The sequence below is a fragment of the Epinephelus moara genome, chromosome 8, assembly GCF_006386435.1.
Source record: "Epinephelus moara isolate mb chromosome 8, YSFRI_EMoa_1.0, whole genome shotgun sequence".
Taxonomy (NCBI): Eukaryota; Metazoa; Chordata; class Actinopteri; order Perciformes; family Serranidae; genus Epinephelus; species Epinephelus moara.
This window is the reverse complement of record NC_065513.1, coordinates 44,823,766-44,843,482: the sequence shown is the minus strand read 5'-3', so window position 1 is coordinate 44,843,482 and position 19,717 is coordinate 44,823,766. Positions and strand designations below refer to the sequence as shown.

The window sequence follows — 19,717 nt, the reverse complement described above, 5'->3', positions numbered from 1 at the left end:
TTCTCTTTCATTTTATAGTTGTAGTTTATTGATGTATGAACAGAGGTTACATAAAACCAGAGTGACCGTCCTCTACTGACCAATCAGACTGCAGGGTTTCTAGCTCCACCTTTTAGTACCAGATCTGTGTGCTAGGTACCCCAACAGAGGGGGGACCAAACATGGGGACGCTAAGGAACGCTTCAGGTAGTTTTGGAATAATCTGAAAAGTTAAGTTTGCAGCTGGGAACATACACGTCATGTCATACAAGTCTTGTATCGTGGCACCAAAGGACGCACCGCCACTTTTTCCCCACAGTGATGAAACAGAATATTTTCAGTTCACATAATCTGGTGATGAGTGATAAAACAGTGTGAAGGTGCATGATGGGAGATGTAGTCTCAGTGCTGTTGTCTGTGTTCAGGATCAAGAGATGATACAGACGGCTCACAGACTCATGTACCCCTCTGATGCTGCTGCTGCGGCCCCGCCCCCTGGACCCTCCCCCCAGCAGGAGGCGGAGTCAGCCTCCGTAATCTCCAAAAGGAAGAGAAGAAGAGATGAAGGCGACAAAGATGAAGGGGAGGAGCATCCGGCTAAACGGAGCCAAGCCCCGCCCCCTGACCCACTGTAAGGACCAATCAGATTCTGCCATTCCTCAGGTTATGTGACTCAGCGACTTCACTACTAACTGTAAATAAACTTCATGTTTTTCACTGTTTGAAAATTTTATTCTTCAATAAAGTTTAAATATTAAAATCATATTGACTGATTATTGATCAAAGTTCACTTCTGACTTCATGTGAAGACAGTCAGGGGGCGGGGCTTTACATTGTTAGTGTTGTCATGGCGACAGTGAGTCAGATAAAGAGACAAAGACCAACGTGAAAATAAACTCTATTTATTTGTTACATTTATTATCATTCATAAAGTTATTGAACCTGTCAGCTGATTCTGAGACATTTCATTTACAATCACAAGTTTGACTGAAGCCGTTTGTTTTTGTTTAAATAAAGTTATGAATCAAACTGAAGACGTGGATCATGTGACCGTCATGTTTTCCTGTCAGCTGATATTTGTAATTATTGATTTAAGGTTTAATGAAAACAGAAAAACTTCACATAGACTGAACTGATCAGACACACCTGTCATCATCATCACCATCATCATCACCATCATCATCAAATGACTGAATGATTGACTCCTCCCGCCCCTCCTCCATGTGACATCACAGCTTGGCTTTGCGACGGTCTCTGACGCTGTACAGCACGGCGTGAGCACGGTCGAACGACTCGCCGACAGCCGACTGGACTCTGCTCTTCCAGCGCTGCAGCTGTGGACGCTGCTGCAGGACATCTCTGCCCCCTCCCAGAGGCTGCAGGGAGACACACTGGGCATGCTCAGAACCAGCAACCAATCACCAAGCCCCTCTAACATTTGACAAAACACACACACACACACACACACTGGCCCCTTTTACACTTCCTGTTCAAGGCGGGAATGTGACGGTGTTATTCTGCCTCACCGCTCTGTATAAAGGGTTCGATCGCAGAATGAGGGGACAGAGAAACAACAGCCCCGAGACGTCTGTATAAATGTGACAACCAGTAGGGCGGGATGGGTGTGACGCTCTGGTGACATGTTCAGTGTGTGACCCACCGCAGGAGACTCAGAAATTAGCTGTTAGCAGTTAGCGGCTAACTCACAGAAGAAAAACGGCAGCTGCTAGCAGTTAGCAGCTAACTCAAAGAAGAACAGTAGCTGTTAGCAGTTAGCAGCTAACTCAAAGAAGAACAGCAGCTGTTAGCAGCTAACTCAAAGAAGAACAGCAGCTGTTAGCAGTTAGTAGCTAAATCACAGAAGAAGAACAGCAGCTGTTAGCAGTTAGCGGCTAACTCACAGAAGAAAAACGGCAGCTGCTAGCAGTTAGCAGCTAACTCAAAGAAGAAGAGTAGCTGTTAGCAGCTAACTCAAAGAAGAACAGCAGCTGTTAGCAGTTAACTCAAAGAAGAACAGCAGCTGTTAGCAGTTAACTCAAAGAAGAAGAACAGCAGCTGTTAGCAGTTAACTCAAAGAAGAAGAACAGCAGCTGTTAGCAGTTAGCAGCTAACTCAAAGAAGAACAACAGCAGCTGTTAGCAGTTAGCAGCTAACTCAAAGAGGAAGAACAGCAGCTGTTTGCAGTTGACAGCTAACTCAAAGAAGAAGAACAGCAGCTGTTAGCAGTTAACTCAAGGAAGAACAGCAGCTGTTAGCAGTTAGCAGCTAACTCACAGAAGAAGAACAGCAGCTGTTAGCAGTTAGCAGCTAACTCAAAGAAGAAGAACAGCAGCTGTTAGCAGTTAGCAGCTAACTCAAACAATGAGGTCCAGGAGCTCCTTACCCTCCGAGCAGAGGACGAGATCAGCCGCCATATAACAGGGACGCTGAATGATTGTTATTGACATGTGATGTCATTGTTATTGTTTATAAAGAGCTGCTGACACGTATGTTATATGTCACACTGGAGGCCGACGCTGTTGTGTTACATGTCACGTCTCTTGATTCTGTGATGTCATCCTGCTGAATGGACGGGGTCGCGGCTCTATGGCGCCACCTCTGTGTTAAAAGGGTCGTGTGTGTTTCCAGCAACAGTACCTGAGGGGGGAGGGGCTTAGGGAAGAATCGGATGATTAATATGTCAACCAATCAGAGCGACTGACCTGCATGAGCTCACAGATGGCGAGCAGGTCGGCCACAGTGATGTCATCACCACACAGGAAGGGCTGTCTGCGGAGGAACATGGTCTCCAGTTTATCCAGAGTGTCGTCCAGCTGAGACAGAGCACGAGTCAGACGCCCCTCGTCCACCTGAGAGCCGCTCTGAGCCGGGAGGAGCACCTGGAGCACGGGAGGGGGCGGAGTCATGAACTTGACTAACACAGTGATCATCATCATGAGGTGATTCATGTGACGCGTTTCATCGTTTTCCCGCCTCAACACTGAACTGACGTCAAGAACCGAAGGGAGCTCAGAGAGCGCTGATGAACAGACGGAGGTGAAACACACTTTGTGAGGTTACAGCGACCTCAAGACCAAGGAAACAGGAAGTGCTAACATGCTAACTCATCTCTGGGTGTTTGGACTCAACCCTGCAGCCATCTGTTGTTGTTGTTGTTGTTGTTGACAGTCATTGATCCTGAGTTTGATTATTGATGTGTATTTGGTCTGTGTGTGATCAGACGGAGGGTCGTGTTGATCCACAGACGTTCAGACGATTCACTGACTCAGTTTAACGCGACTCATCTAAATCAATCAATCACCCATCGATCAGATGTGTTCACTGTGTGTGTGTGTGTGTACCTCCAGTATAAACACTTTGGCGGCGTGTGGTCGTGTGTTGGTGTGATGCCACGCCGTGTACTCGTCCACTCTGGCTCGTCTCTCTGGTTGCCGTGGATACCAGTGCTCCGGGACGTTGTGTTTGGTGGCCAGGTACTTCAGGATGGCGTCACTAACACACACACACACACACACACACACACACACACACACACACACACACACACACACACAGTAAAGTCTCACTAACAGCTACAAGAGCAGAGCGAAGATGATGATGATGAAGAATCCTCAGTTTTGTTGCTTTGACAAAAATAAAACTCACATTGTTTAAAAACACACAACAACTTAAGTTTTCTCTTTAAATATGACACAAAAGGCTTAATTTCTACTTAGCTGAGGGACTTATACAGTTGCACAGAACCCCTTAAGTTTTCCTTAGTTGAGAAAAACCCATTTACTGTTACAGGAGATTTTACAACAGTGACGGTTTCCATGGAGACTGTTTGTTTGGACTCACAGACTATTTTTTTTAACTTGCTTTGGTTGCTAAGGTCTTTTGTGCAACAGTCTAGGGATTACTTTAGCTTAAGTGAACATTTTAAGGATTCCTTAGGTATAAGACCAACATTAAGAGAGAAACATAAATACTTAAGTTAACATTTTAAGGAAACTTAAGAAGACTTAAGGGTCTTTTGTGCCAAGGGTCTAGGGATTCCTTAAGTATAAATCCAAAAACAAAGAGAAACTTTAAATACTTAAGTGAACATTTTAATGAAATCTTAAGGAAGACTTAAGGGTCTTTGTGCAACAGATTTTTTTAAAAAAATTTTTAGGAAACCTTAAGTAGGACTTTACGGGAAATCTTAACTTAAGGTGTTTTGTGCAACCGGCCCCAGAATGTGTGTGTGTGTGTGTGTGTGTGTGTGTGTGTGTGTGTACCTCTCAGTAAGGACGAAGCTGTTGTCCACCATCACAGGAACTTTTTGCATCGGGTTCAGTTTGGTGAACTCTGGAGTCCTGTTCTCTCCTGCACCAAACCAGCACAGAGAAAAAGGTAAAACCAAACTCCCTTAAGGAATCCCTTAATTTAATGTAACACGACATGTTGTTCAGCACACAGACCAGACTGACAGAATCCTTTCAAACAGTTCGGCATTATCATGACATCACAGTGACGTAATTTTGTCACATCTTGAGCTTCAGTTTCTGAATTCACCAACTTTCCTTCACTCATGAGACACCGCGGCGGATCCGGACAGAGGAGCGCGAGTCCCGCCTGAAAACTGTCATTTACCTGAAACATGAAGCTGCCTGTGTTTTTATTTCTGAGCCGAATTTATCATCAGAACATTCTGGTTCCTGACATGTGTCTAATTTTATGTTAACATAACAAACATTTGTACATTTCACAAATTAATCTAAAACCCGACGGATTTTTCATGAAGTTTTGTTTGGCGCGATAACAGCTGTGATGTGGATCAAAGTTCACCGGGTCAAAGGTCGCGGTCACCGAAACTCCTTAAACTCTTTAAGGGCCCTCCACACAGCGGACCGACCTCACCACCGACTCGGTACGTTTACCGGTTAACTCGTTACAGTTCCCGGTTAGTCGCTCACCTCTCCGCAGAGCCACGGTGCGGACGGTGTGCGGGATGTTGGTGGTGTTGAGCAGGATGTGCACCGCGCGGCACGGCTGCGACAACAGGTCCAGGTACACCTCCAACATCCGGCGGGTCGCCATGGAGACGCGACGGGTCTGTACCGGAGAGAGAAACGGAGAGGAAGAAAACAACAACAACAACAACAACAACAACAGGTCAAAGTAACAAACAGCTGCTCCTCTTCCTCCCGTCCTTCTTCTTCTTCTGTGTGTGTGTCTGCGGTGAGCACAGCTCCGCCCCCTGCAGGCCGCTCTGCGCACTGCAGCAGCTTCAGTCTGCAGCTGTGACGAAACACACACACACACACACACACACACACACACACACACACACACACACACAGAGGTGTTTCTTGTGTTTCTGTTCAGGAGACCAAAGGACACGTTCCTCCACAGAAAGAAAAAAAACCCATCAGTGTTTTGAGAAATTAAATAAAACAAAATAAAATCAGTTCTTCACACTAAAATGAATCACAACAGAACATCTGTGTTTCTGAAATCTTTTTTAACAGCAGGATAAGATTTATGAAGGAGAACAAGTTCACCCGTTCACACCTCAGTGACTCATTCACACATTTAGTTTCGTTAAACAGTTTCTACAGACGTTTGATTAAGAGAATGAAAATCCAAAAATGTGCCACAGCATCTTCATCTGCTCTCATGAGAACGGATTTGTTGAAGGGACACACAGGGAGAACATGTGGGAGCGCCTGGAGGAAACCCACGCTGACACAGGGAGAACATGTGGGAGCACCTGGAGGAAACCCACACTGACACAGGGAGAACATGTGGGAGCGCCTGGAGGAAACCCACGCTGACACAGGGAGAACATGTGGGAGCACCTGGAGGAAACCCACGCTGACACAGGGAGAACATGTCAGAGCACCTGGAGGAAACCCACACTGACACACAGACAGACTGCTTTCTCTCTGCAGCTGCAGTACCTGCAGTGACCACAGTGTCACTGTTTCACCCACATTCACTCAGTTCAGATAAAATGTCAGAAAATCATCAAAAATTCATATAAAATCATAAAAACTGATATAAATCTGATTTTTGGGGTAAAATCTGGAACGCTCCACGAGTTTGCGTGTTATCCTTGCGCAGGGGCCATGCTAATCTTCTCTGTATCGTTCCAATTTTATTATGTGTATTGCTGACGCAACACAAAAGAGGGCTGATTCTGGGGGGGATTTATACGGAGCTGTCCTTTAACGCCTCACACTCAGGGGTCAGGACTCAGAAGACAGAGAGGAGGGTTTAAAGGCTCCTGCTGAGGAGCAGGGAGACACAGGAGGAGGTGTCGGAGCTGGACTGATGGTTACATATGTGTTATAAACCACACGGGCTCAGAGAGAGACTCTGAGCTGCAGTCTGAGCTGCTCCAGCTTCAGTCACAGAGGCATGATGGGAGATTTAGGCTCAATGCTGTGACGTCAGACGAGGGTGATTGGAGGTCTGAGGGCGGGAGAACAAAAGGCAGAGAGAGCGGCCCCTCCCCCCTCAGTTCTCCTGAAGAGACTCTGACCCCACCGGCCCCTCAGGGGTCCGCGGGGGATGGGCACAGGTCACAGCGAGCTGGGAGAGAGACTTTGAGACAGACAGGGGGGAGGGGGAGACACAAGAGGAGGAACCGGTCTGTCTGACGTCACTGCTGCGACGAGGAAGAGACGAGTTAGACTGTGGCTGCAGATAAACCTCCAGAGTGTCAGAGACAAGAGACACAAAGTGAGGAGACACGAGTCTGAAACGACACGTTGAACCAGCTCCTGGATCCTCAGGTATCATCAGATGTTCTGTGAGGCAGCAGCTGCACAAATACACAGTTTGGTCCTTTGAGCCGCAGCCAACGCCTGTGACCACATGATGTTTCAGCTGAGAGGCAGCAGAGAGGAAGAGGAAGATCACCAAACTGAACTTTAAGGCCAGACTCTGACACAGTGAGGAGACTCATGAAGACAGGAGGCGGTTAAAGAGTTAATAGGAAGAGTTGAACAGTGTGAACGAGGCGTCTCAGAGGGAGATTTACAGGAAGCTCCACAAGCACAATATGACGTCACCAGTCACGACTGACCGACCAGAGACTCCCGGTCTGATCCCGACCTGTCTCAACCAGTAGCTGCTTTAAACCCTGGAGACATGTCCCCATCGGTCCAAACAATTTGTCCTCGTGTCCACAAACACAACAGAGCTGCTTCTGTCTTTCATATCAGATACGACGCAGAGCTTCGACTCCACGAACCTTCGGCCTCCTCTGCTCATCAGACTCAACAGTTTCAGGGTCTGACTCCTCTGAACCTTCAGCTCACGTCTCTAACGTCTCTTCAGCCTTTATCTTCACCAGCAGCTCAAACTGAGGAGAGCTCTGCTCCTGAACGCCTCTCAGACACCTCCTGACCTGGTCTGAATTTAAACTGATGTGTGTGTGTGAGGTGAAATCTGCCTTTAACATCTGATGTGTTAGCGTGTCGCTCAGAAACAGGAAGTGACCCCTCTGACTTTATATAAACACACCTGCTGATCTCAGATTCTGTCTGTGAAAAGTGTAAATCTGAGAGAACGTCCGACTGTCAGTCATAAATCTGCTGACGCTCCTGTAACACACTTTGTCTTGTCTGTAATTCCACTTCCTGTTACTGCTGTGATGTGATGAGGTCATGCTGGGACGGAGTCATGAGGTTGTACCTGTGGTGTTGGCTGCAGGGCGCCCTCTCTCAGAGGTGGCGCCAATGATAGATCTGACATGATTATTGTACCAGGTGTGATTTGCTGCTTTAAATTAGGAAAACTAACTCTGACTTTTTAAACATCTCATGACCTCATATCTCTCTTTTCTTTCTGTTTCCCTGTTGTGTAAAAAAAAATCAATAAAAACTAATTAGAATATTTAAAAATATCATGCTAATACTAATAATAATGATAATACCAGCTGTAGTTCCACCGACCTGCTGCTGAGTGTCAGACCAAATATGGAGCGTGGACTGGTGGCTGGAGAGGTGCCAGTTCACCTCCTGCACACTGCCGAGGTGCCCTTGAGCAAGGCACCGAACCCCCCGAACTGCTCGGGATGCCTGACCAAGGGCAGCAATCTCACTCTGACATCTCTCCACTTTGTGCGTGTGTGTGTCTTTCGGACCTGTGTGTTAATGACAAAAGAGTGAAAAATTGAATTTCCCCTCAGGGGTTATTAAAGTATATAAAATCTAAAAAATAAAATAAATAAAAACATTTATTAACACTTTTACTTTGACTTATCAGAGTCATCCTCAAATCATCCTCCGAAACAAACCGACAGAGTTTAAATTCATTTTAGTTTACAGATCACACCAAAGATTCGCATGAATTCAGTTAAAGTTTTACATAAAATGTATTTGTGTTTTAAGAAACAAGAAGACGTTAATTTAGCTGATTTTAATGGGAGGCTGGCTCCAAAGGAAGATCCTGCATTAAAGTGACTCCACTTCAGTCTCAAAGAAAACACAAACAAAATGACTAAACTTTCACAAACGGTCCTTTTGATCAAATCTTTAATTTAGCATTGACAGTTCACAGCTGCTGTAACAACACTGGCACATTGTAATGACCTGCTCATTAACTACGAGTCAGTCTTTCAGCTACAGTCAAACTTCTACAACCAGTCCCTCATCACCTGAAACACACCTGAGCACTTAGGCCCAATCCCATTTCTCATTTTTGCCCCTACCCCTACCCCTCTTTTTCGAGTGCCCCTTGCAACAAAGTTACAAGGGGTAGGGGTTGAAATATTCCCCTATGAAATGGGACAACCCTTCATACCCGGAAACGTCATCATTAGTTGTCAGTGACGTCATAAAAAGACGCGACAAGTATGTTGCCGGGGAAACCTCACAACTAGCGATTTTTGTTTTGTTTTGTTTGTTAGAACAAATACATTGAAACGACATTTCCGATGGTTATCATAGTCTTTAAATCTTTAGTTACGAAGAAAATACTTACATTTGTGGTTTTCTTTAATTGCCTCTGAAGCCTTCCCTGCCATCTTGCCGGTGATTCAGAAGGCATTCTGGGAGATTTCTCGTAGCACTCGCTTTGAAGTGTGCCTCTGAAAAAACTCAGTTTGGAGGGCCATATAGCCCTAAGACTCCGCCCTTCCCCTCTGCCTCAATGAGAACGGGGACATCCCTACCCCTACGCGTGAATGCGCAAAACGAAGGGGTAGGGGCAAGTGGTAGGGTTAAGGGGTGTATTGGGATTGGGCCTTAGTCTGCTACACTCATTTTGACTTTTATATTTATGAGCCGAATTCAGCCGAGCGTCTTCACGATTCATAAAATATCATTACATTTAATATAAAATCAGTTTTATGACAAAAATACCTAAAATGAATAAATCTTTAGTTGGGAGTTTGGCGGGACTGAATAATGTGAATAATGTCATTTAAACCCTTAAACGTCACTCTGCGTTTCATCGTCTGCACGCGAACACTTATTATTTATTGATTAATTTGCTCCTCTGGGTCAAAGACACTCTAACGATCCCTCACTCTGATTGGTTAATTGTTAATTAGTGATCGATTTACAGTTTACCAGGCTGAATTGAGATTAACGGAGTTTTACCCGTAAATTAGTTTTTTCCCGCAGTGAAAACAGACCTTAAACTCAACACGAACACTAGCTCAGGTGAGTTCAGGTAAATTAAATTATTACATCATTAAAGACAGTTTGTCTCCAAACACGGTGAGACTCCATCAACACGTCAACAACTTCCTGTTGATGTTTGTCCCGTGAGAACCTCGTACCTCCAAAGAGTCACTTTCTGACGGGGGTCTGGAGATACGTGGTTCTCACGGGACAGAGAGGAACTGAGGGTTTCAGGTAAATGTGGTGACGTAGAAAGTACAGATACTCAGGTGAAGTACTGTGACGTCACTAAAGTACAGTAACTGAGTAAAAGTAAAAGTACTTTGTCAGTGTGAGTACTCTGATAGTTTCACCTGCTGTGTCTGAAGGAGCTCTGTATTTAGCCTGGATCAGGTCCAGTCTGGTTCAGTTCAGCAGACAGAATGTGAGCAGATGACATTCTATATGAACACACACACACACACACACACACACACACACACACACACACACATCCCATGATGCACCTGGACAGTGGTCACATGTTTCAGTGTTCTGATGATGTTTTAGATGAACAGCATGTAACAATGCTAACTATGCTAATGATGCTAACAGTGACTACTAACTGTGGACGTCTCATATTTAACTCCGTGAATATCTCTGTCTCTCATGAAGCCAGTAACTAGCTTAGCTTAGCATAAAGACTGTAAACAGGTGGAAACAGATAGCCTGGCATTAAGACTGGAAACAAGGGGAACAGCTAGCTTAGCTTAGCATAAAGCCTGTAAATAGCTAGCCTGACTCTGTCACTGATTAAGATGTTCTGTTTTGTTTCAACTTAACAAAATAAAAACTTTTCCAGGATTGTTTCATCCTGCAGCGTCTGCACACTGGGACCAGTAACATCCTGGAGTCTCTGCTGGTCTGACGCCACCATCAGACGTTAACGTGTCACACAGCTGTTACCAGATGAAACACAGACACGACACGTGAAGGAGCTTCAGACAAGCTGGTTGGTGGATTCTGGACCGAGTCACACCTGCTCATAAGACCTGAACACATCGTGACCCCAACCAGTAACCTTTGACACGTGAAACTGGGGGAATGTTCCTTTAATAAGAGTGTGTGAGTGTGTGGGTGAGTGTGTGTGTGTGTGTGTGTGTGTTCAGTGTTTTTCCAGCCTCCCTCTCTGAACAGCTGACAGAAGAAGAAGGCCAGCTGATCTATTTATAGCAGAGTCCCTCAGAGTCTCAGACCTGATCCGTCTCAGTCCTGCAGCACTGCACGCCGTCTCACCACTACCAGCACCTCCACCATGCCCGCCAGCCAGGCCCGGTCCAGGGCCAGAGACCGGAACAATGTCCTGAACCGGCCCGAGTTTATGTCCCTGAACCAGCCCCCCCGCAGGGAGCCGGGGCCGGGGGAGGGGCGTGGGGGTGGCAGCGGTCCGAGGAGGGCCAGCAGACAGCAGAGTCAGCAGGAGGACGGCGGAGGAAGGTAAGGCTCAGAGGCTCCGCCCACTGACATCACAGCTCATATTTAGAGTCTAACACGGTCCTGAACGTGGTCCTGAACGTGATCCTGAACCAGGCCCTGATCCTGAACCAGGATCCAGAGCTCTCAGCTGTAAAAGTTCAGACAGTCGGTCAGTAAAGTTTCCTGCTGTCAACTTTACAGACGAGAGTCTGAAGCAGCTGCTGCTCTCAGTTCATGTCAGGAGTCAGTAAGAAACAGAAACTGCGGCAGAGAATCCTGAGTCCTGAGTCCTGAGTCCTGAGTCCACTCTAACTTTAGAGGGACAGTTGAGATGTTTTGCAGTGGGGTTGTGTGAGGTGTTGACCCACAGTCAGTGTTACCTACAATAGATCTGACATGGAAGCTCAGTAATGTGCTGCTGTGGACTCAGCATCAGAATAAGTTCAGGTTATATTTAGAATATTTTCTCTGCTCTACCTTTTATTTGAATTTCCCCTCTGGGAGATCAATAAAGTATATCATATCATATCATATCTTATCTTATCTTTCTGTCAGACAGCCTGTTTCAACAGGGAAACCATTAACAGCGTCAGTCCCCACTGTTCACTCTCATCACAGCCAGACTCCACTGTGATCCACAGTGATTTACAGTCTTTGTGCTAAGCTAAGTTAGCTGTTTTCTCCTGTATCCAGTCTTTGTGCTAAGCTAGGCTACCTGTTTCCCCATTTTCAGTCTTTATGTTAAGCTAACAGTTTCCCCCTGTTTCCAGTCTTTGTGCTAAGCTAAGCTACCTGTTTCCCGTTTCCAGTCTTTGTGCTAAGCTAAGCTAACAGTTTCCCCCTGTTTCCAGTCTTTGTGCTAAGCTAAGCTAAGCTGCCTGTTTCCCCTGTTTCCAGTCTTTGTGGTAAGCTAAGCTACCTGTTTCCCCTGTTTCCAGTCTTTGTGCTAAGCTAAGCTAAGTTACCTGTTTCCCCCTGTTTTCAGTCCTTGTGCTAAGCTAGGCTACCTCTTTCCCGTAGTTTCCAGTCTTAATAAATCATCTGTTCCAGTCGTTTTACTAAGTTAGCAATTTGCCTGTGTTTCCAGTCTTTGTGCTAAGCTAAATTAGCTGTTTCTAGTCTTTATACTAAGCTAAGCTATCTGTTTCCCTGTTTACAGTCTTTATGCTAAGCTAAGCTAGTTGTGGATGGGGGTCATCAGCAAAAGGTCAGTTCCTACAGCAGCTTCAGTCCCCCTCTTCACTCTCTTCAGGCCTCCATCAGTCTGTGTTTGTGTCTCTGAGTGACTTAAGTGAATCTGAATTAACCCTTTAAACACCAAAGTCACTCAGTGACACAAACACACTGACTGATGGAGGCCTGAAGAGAACGGCTTCATTTTCCTGTTGTTACATTAAAGTAAAGCAGTGAAAATATTCTCAATATATCGTCCACTCAAACTGATGCTCAGGTTAGGTGTCTATAATATATGTTGTTGCTGACTCCGCCCACTCAGCACATCACTGAGCTTCATGTCAGACTCCACCTGCTGACTGACTCCGCCCACTCAGCACATCACTGAGCTTCATGTCAGACTCCACCTGCTGATTGACTCTACTGTAGGAAACACAAGTGACATCACATCAGTGTTTGTTTTTGACAGGATCAGATTGTTTTTCTGAGTGTGACATCATTAATGAAAGGGTCCCTACAGAGATAGAGCTTTGTGTTTCACCAGACATCGTCACCAAACCCACCAGACTCCATTTAAATAATCAGTCATGTTAGTGTGTATAGATGCAGCGTGTTGTCACAGCTAACTGGTGAATTAAGGGTTAATCTGAACCAAACCAGAGCTGGTGACTGTTGAACAGTGAGAGGATGAACTGAGACGGTTTCTGTGAGTTTCATTTTGTTTCTGCTGACTGTGACTGAGGTGAGTTTGATGATGGTAAAATGACTGATTATTTAAATGGCGTCTGGTGAAGGTGATGTCAGGGCTTCGGAAGGTTCTGTCCTCTGTCCTGGTCTCTGTCCTGGACTCACAGTCTGTCCTGGTCTCTGTCCTCAGGGGGTCCAGGGACTCTTCAGAGGGCGGCTCAGCAGCTGATGGGGGGATGAAGGACACGTCTCGTTGGCCGGAGCAGGACTGCATGCAGCTGAATCCGTCCATTCGAGGCATCGCCATCAACTCTCTGCTAGCCATCGACATCAGTCTGTCCAAGCGTCTCGGTGTCTGCGTGGGAACACACGGGACGGGGGCCCCGCTGCGCTCCATGGTGACCCTGCTGGCCCTCACTGGACACGCCCTTCCCTGGCTCTGTGGGACGCTGGTCTGTCTATGGAGGAGCAACACGCTGGCTGGACAGGAAGTCCTTGTCAACCTGCTGCTGGGTGAGACATTCAACTCAACATGTCTCCTGTCTGTCTCTGCTGTCCAACATGTCTCTGTCTGTCTCTCTGCTGTCCAACATGTCTCTGTCTCCTGCAGCTCTGATCCTGGACCTGATGACGGTCGCTGGCGTGCAGAAGTTGGTCAAACGCCGAGGACCATGGGACTTCCCTCCGGGGTTTCTGGACTACATAGCCATGGATCTGTACTCCTTCCCAGCAGCCCATGCCAGCCGAGCCGTCATGGTGTCCAAGTTCCTCCTGAACCACCTGGTGCTGGCGGTCAGTCGCTGTATCGTTATTGTCTGTTTATTGTTTATTTGTTGTTGTTGCTGGGACACTGTGGTGTCTCCGTCGGTCCAGGACCCTAGTGTGTTGGGTCTCTTCAGACTCATCTCAGTGTGGTGACTCAGTCTTCCTGTCCTCCAGGTGCCCCTCAGGATCCTGCTCTACATGTGGGCTGTCCTGGTGGGCGTATCCCGGGTGCTGCTGGGTAAACATCACCTGTCGGACGTCGGCTGTGGATTCGCTCTCGGCTTCCTGCACTTCAGTCTGGTGGAGTCCGTGTGGCTCGACTCCGCCACCTGCCAGACCCTCATCTCCATCGGCACGCTGCGCTGGACTCCACTGGTCTGAACTGGCCTGGACTGGTCCAGTATCCATCAGACGCTCACCTGTAACACACTGGACACATCTGTCTGTCCTGGTTTGGACGGCTCTGTCTGGACCTGATGATCTGCTCTGATGACACATGCTGGACGCTCCCTGTCTGGACCAGTTTTGACCAGTTTGGACTGGTCTTGCTGGATTCTGCTACCTGCCGGACTCTTGAGACTGAAGCCGCTCCGTGTTTTGACACCGTCATGCTTCCTGTTTAGCTCCACTTGGTGGACGGTAGCTGTGGCAGCTCGCTGTAGGGGGTCAGGACCTGGACCTGTCTGAGCAGCAGAAATCTTAAAGCTTTTCAAAGACGCTGAACGTGTGTGTGTGTGTGTTACTGTGTGTGTGTGTGTGTTTTCACAGCTTTTTATTCTGATGCAGTCGTCATGACGACACAATGACGCCTCAGTGACGTTTGAAATCAAAAACAAAATCTTAACTCAAGGCCTACTGACAAGGTTGTTTTTCCAGAGCTTTCATCAGCAGCTCACAGTCTTCATCAATCAACTTTACTCCAAAGCTAACTGATGATTAGCTTTTTTTCCCATAGATTTAGCGCCCCACCGTTGTACGTATCCTCGAACCCGACATGTTGCAGTTACAGTTTACATCCATGTCTGTGAAAACATGGACGCTTCACACACATCTTCCCTCAACAGCACTAATCAGTTTATTCTTCAGTCCATGTGGACGTTTGTGCCAAATTTAAAGAAATTCCCTCCAGGCATTCTTGAGATAACAGGAGTGGGAAGGACAACCCAAAAATGTAATGCCTCCAGCTTCTGAGAACGCAGACACATAAACACTCAGTAACTTTCTAAAAGAACAATTATGATTTTTTTGTTTTGTTTTCATAAACAAATAAAAACTAAATGATGACGTGAAAGGTGGAAAAGTTCATTTTTGACCTGTCGCGCTAAAGAGCGAAACAAACGGTGGCTAACGTTAGCTTAATTAGCTAACTGCGGGGCAGTAGCTCAGTCCATAGGAACCTGGGTTTGGAACCGGAGGGTCGCCAGTTCAAGTCCCCCTCCGGACCAAAATATGGACCGTGGACTGATAGCTGGAGAGGTGCCAGTTCACCTCCTGGGCACTGCCGAGTGAGCAAGGCACCGAACCCCCAACCGCTCGGAGCGTCTGTCATGGGCAGCCTCCTCACTCTGACATCTCTCCGCTTAGTGCATCTATAGGTCCTGTTTGTGCATGTGTGTGTTCAGACCTGTGTGTAATTGACAACAGAGTGAATAAAGTGAATTTCTCCTTAGGAATTAATAAAGTATATTAAAACAATAATTTAAAAAAATTACGTTAGCTTAATTAACTAACATTATCGGATCTTAAAGACGATAAAACTGATTTATGAATCAAAATCTCACAGACGATTCAACCAGAAGCAGAAATGAAACAGAACAACTTATAAAAACATGCAGACAGCACCACATTTATAAAGAGGTAAGCTAACAGAGACAAGCTAACGAAAGTAACTAATTGAGATAAGCTAACAGAGAGAAGCTAACAGAGGTAAACTAATGAAGATAAACAGAGATAAACTAACTGAGGTAAGCTAACAAAGGTAAGGTAATTGAGATAAGCTAACGGACTTAAACTAACACAGGGAAGCTAATGGAGATAAACTAACTTAGGTAAGCTAACAAAGGTGGGTCCATGTCATTGGTTCGACATCCCATTAGTCCGACTCTCCGTGGTGCTGAACGGCTTGCGGCGGCGTATGGTGTGGCGCGACCGGCTTGAGGCAGAGCAGGCTCACGGCTTATGTGTTTGTCACTTTCTTTTTCATTTTAACCCACACCATGATCTTTTCCTGAACCTAACCAAGTGGTTTTTGTGCCTAAACCTAACCAGACCTTAACCACAGGGCATCATGATGATTTCAGAACGACATCGACACGACTTTCCAGGACTTGATTCATACGCAAATATTTTTTAAAAACAGATACCCTGCGTGTTCCACGTCTGGTGTTACTGCTGATTATCAAACTGTGATCAATCAATATTATTTCATCAGTTTCAAACTGAATTTAGTTTAAAAACTTTGTCTTGTTTCGTTCAGTGAAAAAGTCAAACCTTCAGGGAGCATCCTGACGGAACTTAAACAGCTGACGTGTTTCAGATCCACCTGGTCAGACATCAGTATGATGACAGACAGACAGACTGACGGGCACTCAGGTGACATCACTCAGGACATTAAATCAAACCTAACACATAAGTCGACCCTTTTTTCCCATGTGAACGCTGAACTGAACACTCGGCTGTGAGACGCTGTCGCTGATGGACACCACAGAGGAAGAAACTTTAGATTAAGATTTTGTTTTGTTTCATTAAATAAAAAAAACTTAAGAGTTTTAGACGTTCATCATTTCCTGTTACAGCTGGAGTCTGAACATCAGCTGATCACCTGCAACATGACGTCACACACACACACACACACACACACACACACACTGGTACTTCTGTCTTTGTGAGGACCCTCACTGACATGATGGATCCCCTGGCCCCCTATTCTTAACTCACCCATCACAACTACATGTCCAACCCTCACCTCACTGTACCCTCAACCATAACACACACACACACACACACACACACACACACACACACACACAGCTCGTAGTCAAAAATCTTTATTTACAAATAACTGACAAAAATCCTTCAAACACGATCAATCATGTCTTTTCTCAGTCGGCTGATTGAAGCTTCTGATGATGATGATGATGATGATGATGATGAAGAACTGCTGTTTGTTTGTTCCAACAGGACAGAGAGTCAGTGAACGCAGCAGGGCCACAAACACACACACACACACACACACACACACACACACACACACACACACACACACACACACACAGTTGCTATAGCAACCAATGAGTCCGAGGACAGTGGGTGTGTCCCAGCTTCAACCTAAAAACACTTCTTAAAGGAAGATTTCGCTGCTAACGTGATCGTCTGTACGTCAAACATGTGTGACGGTAAAACAGGAAGGAGAGTTTGATTCTCTGTCACGTCTCTGCTGAACCAAGGATCCAAAAACAGGAAATTCTAGATGAACTGGAGTAAACAGGGTCCACACATCTGTTGACAAACACAGCTGCTGCAGAATGATCTACGTGTCACTAATCATGTCAGATGATCTGTACGTCACAGACACACCGCTGAGCTGAGAGTGACACTGAGCACATTTTTAAAGCAGTGGTTCCTAACTGGTGGGTTACAGGTCTGCTCTGAATGGACCACAAGTGACTCGCAAACGTGTCAAGTTTGTAAATAACACACTTAATTTTGAAGTACAGTGAATTCCCAGCACAGGGCTTTTATTTTGAAGTGCTGTTTCCTGCTGTAGAGTGACTGACTAACAGACAGATGCTTAACAGAGACAGAAAACAAATACAGGTATGATGCTGACACTATGAGGTTTTCACAGTATGATAGAAAATATGACAGATCAAACACTTATCATGAGTCAGAATGATCCTTAAAGGAATGAAAACAGAAGGTTGAACAAAACCTGAAAGAGTAGCCCCGGGCTATTATTTGCTTAAATCACTGAACTCAACAGGCCTGTATTTGAGACAGGCCTTTAATTCTTTTCACACAAAAGTGTTGCTCAGCAAAGATCAGGAGATACAGTCAGACTGTTTATTTCACCCAGAGTGAACAGGACCCTGACAGACTGAAGGAATATGAAGATCTTACAGGGTAATCCAGGAGCAGACACATAATGTGAGCGAGCCAACGACCTGCTTTATACATCCAAAGATCTTCTATAAAAATCAACTGCTTAGCAAAGAGACCAGGCCTCTGATAGAGACAGGCCTTGATTTGTCTAAATGTGTGGCCACACGGCGCTGGTAAAGAGACGGGGCTTTTAATTGGAGTTTTAAGATAAGTGTAAAAAATCTCCTCTTAGAAAATAACTCAAATAAAGGAGAGATTCAACTTCCTGTTGCTTTTGTTCCAATAGCATAGATACACAAACGTACACGGTACAGTAACTGTCAACTTTTCTATCACTGTAGAACTGAAAACTGGCTTATTGCTGCTTGCTGCTCCTGATGTTGAACACATTAAACTGTGGACCCTCACAGTAACACAGACTGATGGAGGCAGCAGTCGACCAACAGCTCTGTGTTCAGAGATGTTAAATCACTGTTTGTAACAGTGCAGTCTGGTTTTGATGCGACAGATCATCTGACGTGATAAATGAGACTTAGATTATGATTCTGCAGCAGCTGTGTGACAGTTTGTCAACAGATGTTTTCATAAGGTTGTTGCTGTTGCTTAAAGGTGGAGCCCGTTCACTGCAGTTCATGAAGACTGTTGAATGTGACAGAAAAGTTTTCTTCATGTGTTCAAAGGGACAACAGGAAGTCTTTTAATGTGAAAGGGAGGAAATGCTGATTGGTCAAACTAACGTGATGGATCAGGAAACCTGTCGCCCTCTCACTGAAATAAAAAGAGAAAATTCAAAATAAAAGCTCAGCTCCACCTGAGGACTTCCTGTCCTCAGTCTGTATCTAAAGACCGATCTTCTCTCTGCATCGTCACAAATCAACATCTAACGAGGTCTGGGCTGGAAATCAGTGAACTGCTCCTTTAACAAACAAACACTTGTTTCTTAATGTTTAGCAGCTGGATTTTCATCTTTGTATTTTAGCGGTGTGATCAGACCGATCAGTGGTTTTAGGCATGAAGCTGGGACACAATGGGACCTGCTCTGACTCGGTGTCTCTGTGTTAGACGGGAACAGTTGAGGCTCTGGACCTGGACCTGGTGTCCTCTGGTCTAACAGTCACTCCTCCACAGTTTGATAGTTTTGTCGTTTTCCAGAGCGGCTGAGGCGATGATGTTTTCTGTGGGATGACAGGCGGTGGAGATCACCACATCTATGGAGACACAGAGACACGTCAGTCAGGATAACTTCCTGTTATTGACGAGTCCTAAACAAGTTCTCCAGTCACCTCCAAGTCCAAAAACCTCCTCAGAGACATTTACAGGTTCAGATGATGTCCAACATTCATGCAAGGTTAGGACAGAGGACAGGGGACTAGGAGACAAAGTCAGGGATTAGAACCAAAGTCTGGGACTAGGGGACAAAGTCAGGGACTAGGAGATAGAGTCGGGGAGTAGGAAACATAGTCTGGAACTAGATGATAATGTCAGGGACTAGAAGATAAAGACAGGGACTAGAAGATAAAGTCATGGACTAGAAGATAAAGTCAGGGGCTAGAAGAGAAACTCAGGCACTAGGAGACAAAGACAGAGACTTGGGCTGCGGTCGGAAAGTCTTTTTTGCTTAGGAAGGTTCCTAGCTGAGTGAAATGACCCGGAAGTATTTTAGTGGCCGCCATGATAAGAGCTGTTCGAATTCTCTAAACATTAAGGAAAGGAGGTTCAATGCTTCCTTTCAGATCTCCTTTAGCATAGGATACATCGGACCTTCCTAAGCGATAGGAAAGGAGATAATTCCATCCCACAAGTCACTGCTGCAGCAATATTTACGCTCCATTCACAAACTCAAATGATTAGGAAAGAAAAAGATCAACATGACCGAGAAAGGAAGGAGATCACCATCTAAGTTACTGCTGTTTATGAAGCATTATACATCTCATGCCATAACTTGTTCATATATA

General features: G+C 45.7%; 4 protein-coding genes and 1 non-coding gene across 6 annotated transcripts in view; 2 read left to right on the top strand and 3 right to left on the bottom strand.

Annotated features, from left to right (window-relative positions):
* The window catches only part of chek2 (checkpoint kinase 2), a 4,817-nt gene extending 4,069 nt beyond the window's left edge, over positions 1-748 (top strand). The window contains exon 14 of the mRNA XM_050051598.1: positions 405-748. Within this exon, the coding sequence (XP_049907555.1) occupies positions 405-614 (210 nt within the window). The 3' untranslated portion in view covers positions 615-748. The remainder of the gene's footprint in view (positions 1-404) is intronic.
* Positions 1-19,717, bottom strand: part of LOC126394668 (WD repeat-containing protein 5-like) — a 181,173-nt gene that overhangs the window by 152,307 nt on the left and 9,149 nt on the right. Inside the window, exon 13 of one of the 2 annotated variants that reach the window (XM_050051659.1) lies at positions 16,693-18,970. The exons of the other annotated variant lie outside the window; for it this stretch is intronic. Coding sequence (XP_049907616.1) covers positions 18,870-18,970 — 101 coding nt within the window. The 3' untranslated portion in view covers positions 16,693-18,869. Of the gene's footprint in view, positions 1-16,692; positions 18,971-19,717 lie in introns of those variants that run through there. 2 annotated transcript variants of the gene reach the window in all.
* Positions 866-5,188, bottom strand: gstt2 (glutathione S-transferase theta 2). The gene is made up of 5 exons (XM_050051668.1): positions 4,920-5,188; positions 4,242-4,329; positions 3,321-3,471; positions 2,682-2,858; positions 866-1,355 (listed from the first exon to the last, which is right to left on the bottom strand). Exons 1-5 carry the CDS (start codon positions 5,041-5,043, stop codon positions 1,209-1,211), a joined length of 687 nt encoding a protein of 228 aa, XP_049907625.1. The 5' UTR covers positions 5,044-5,188; the 3' UTR covers positions 866-1,208.
* On the top strand, positions 4,231-16,428 carry LOC126394671 (inactive phospholipid phosphatase 7-like). The gene is made up of 5 exons (XM_050051665.1): positions 4,231-4,356; positions 10,441-11,057; positions 13,087-13,409; positions 13,507-13,688; positions 13,836-16,428. Exons 2-5 carry the CDS (start codon positions 10,876-10,878, stop codon positions 14,040-14,042), a joined length of 894 nt encoding a protein of 297 aa, XP_049907622.1. The 5' UTR covers positions 4,231-4,356; positions 10,441-10,875; the 3' UTR covers positions 14,043-16,428.
* On the bottom strand, positions 6,025-6,130 carry LOC126395049 (U6 spliceosomal RNA). The gene has a single exon (XR_007570414.1). It is a non-coding gene; the product is annotated as a U6 spliceosomal RNA (small nuclear RNA).

What these genes read in the sequence shown, in the direction of transcription:
- LOC126394671 (XM_050051665.1), top strand. Translation starts at nt 10,876, where the DNA reads ATGCCCGCCAGCCAGGCCCGGTCCAGGGCCAGAGACCGGAACAATGTC. An exon ending in CCTTGTCAACCTGCTGCTGG is followed by an intron (nt 13,410 to 13,506) that starts GTGAGACATTCA and finishes TGTCTCCTGCAG; the next exon opens with CTCTGATCCTGGACCTGATG. An exon ending in TGAACCACCTGGTGCTGGCG is followed by an intron (nt 13,689 to 13,835) that starts GTCAGTCGCTGT and finishes CCTGTCCTCCAG; the next exon opens with GTGCCCCTCAGGATCCTGCT.
- gstt2 (XM_050051668.1), bottom strand. Translation starts at nt 5,043, where the DNA reads ATGGCGACCCGCCGGATGTTGGAGGTGTACCTGGACCTGTTGTCGCAG. An exon ending in AGCTTCGTCCTTACTGAGAG is followed by an intron (nt 3,472 to 4,241) that starts GTACACACACAC and finishes TGTGTGTGTTAG; the next exon opens with TGACGCCATCCTGAAGTACC. An exon ending in CCATCTGTGAGCTCATGCAG is followed by an intron (nt 1,356 to 2,681) that starts GTCAGTCGCTCT and finishes GTCTCCCTGCAG; the next exon opens with CCTCTGGGAGGGGGCAGAGA.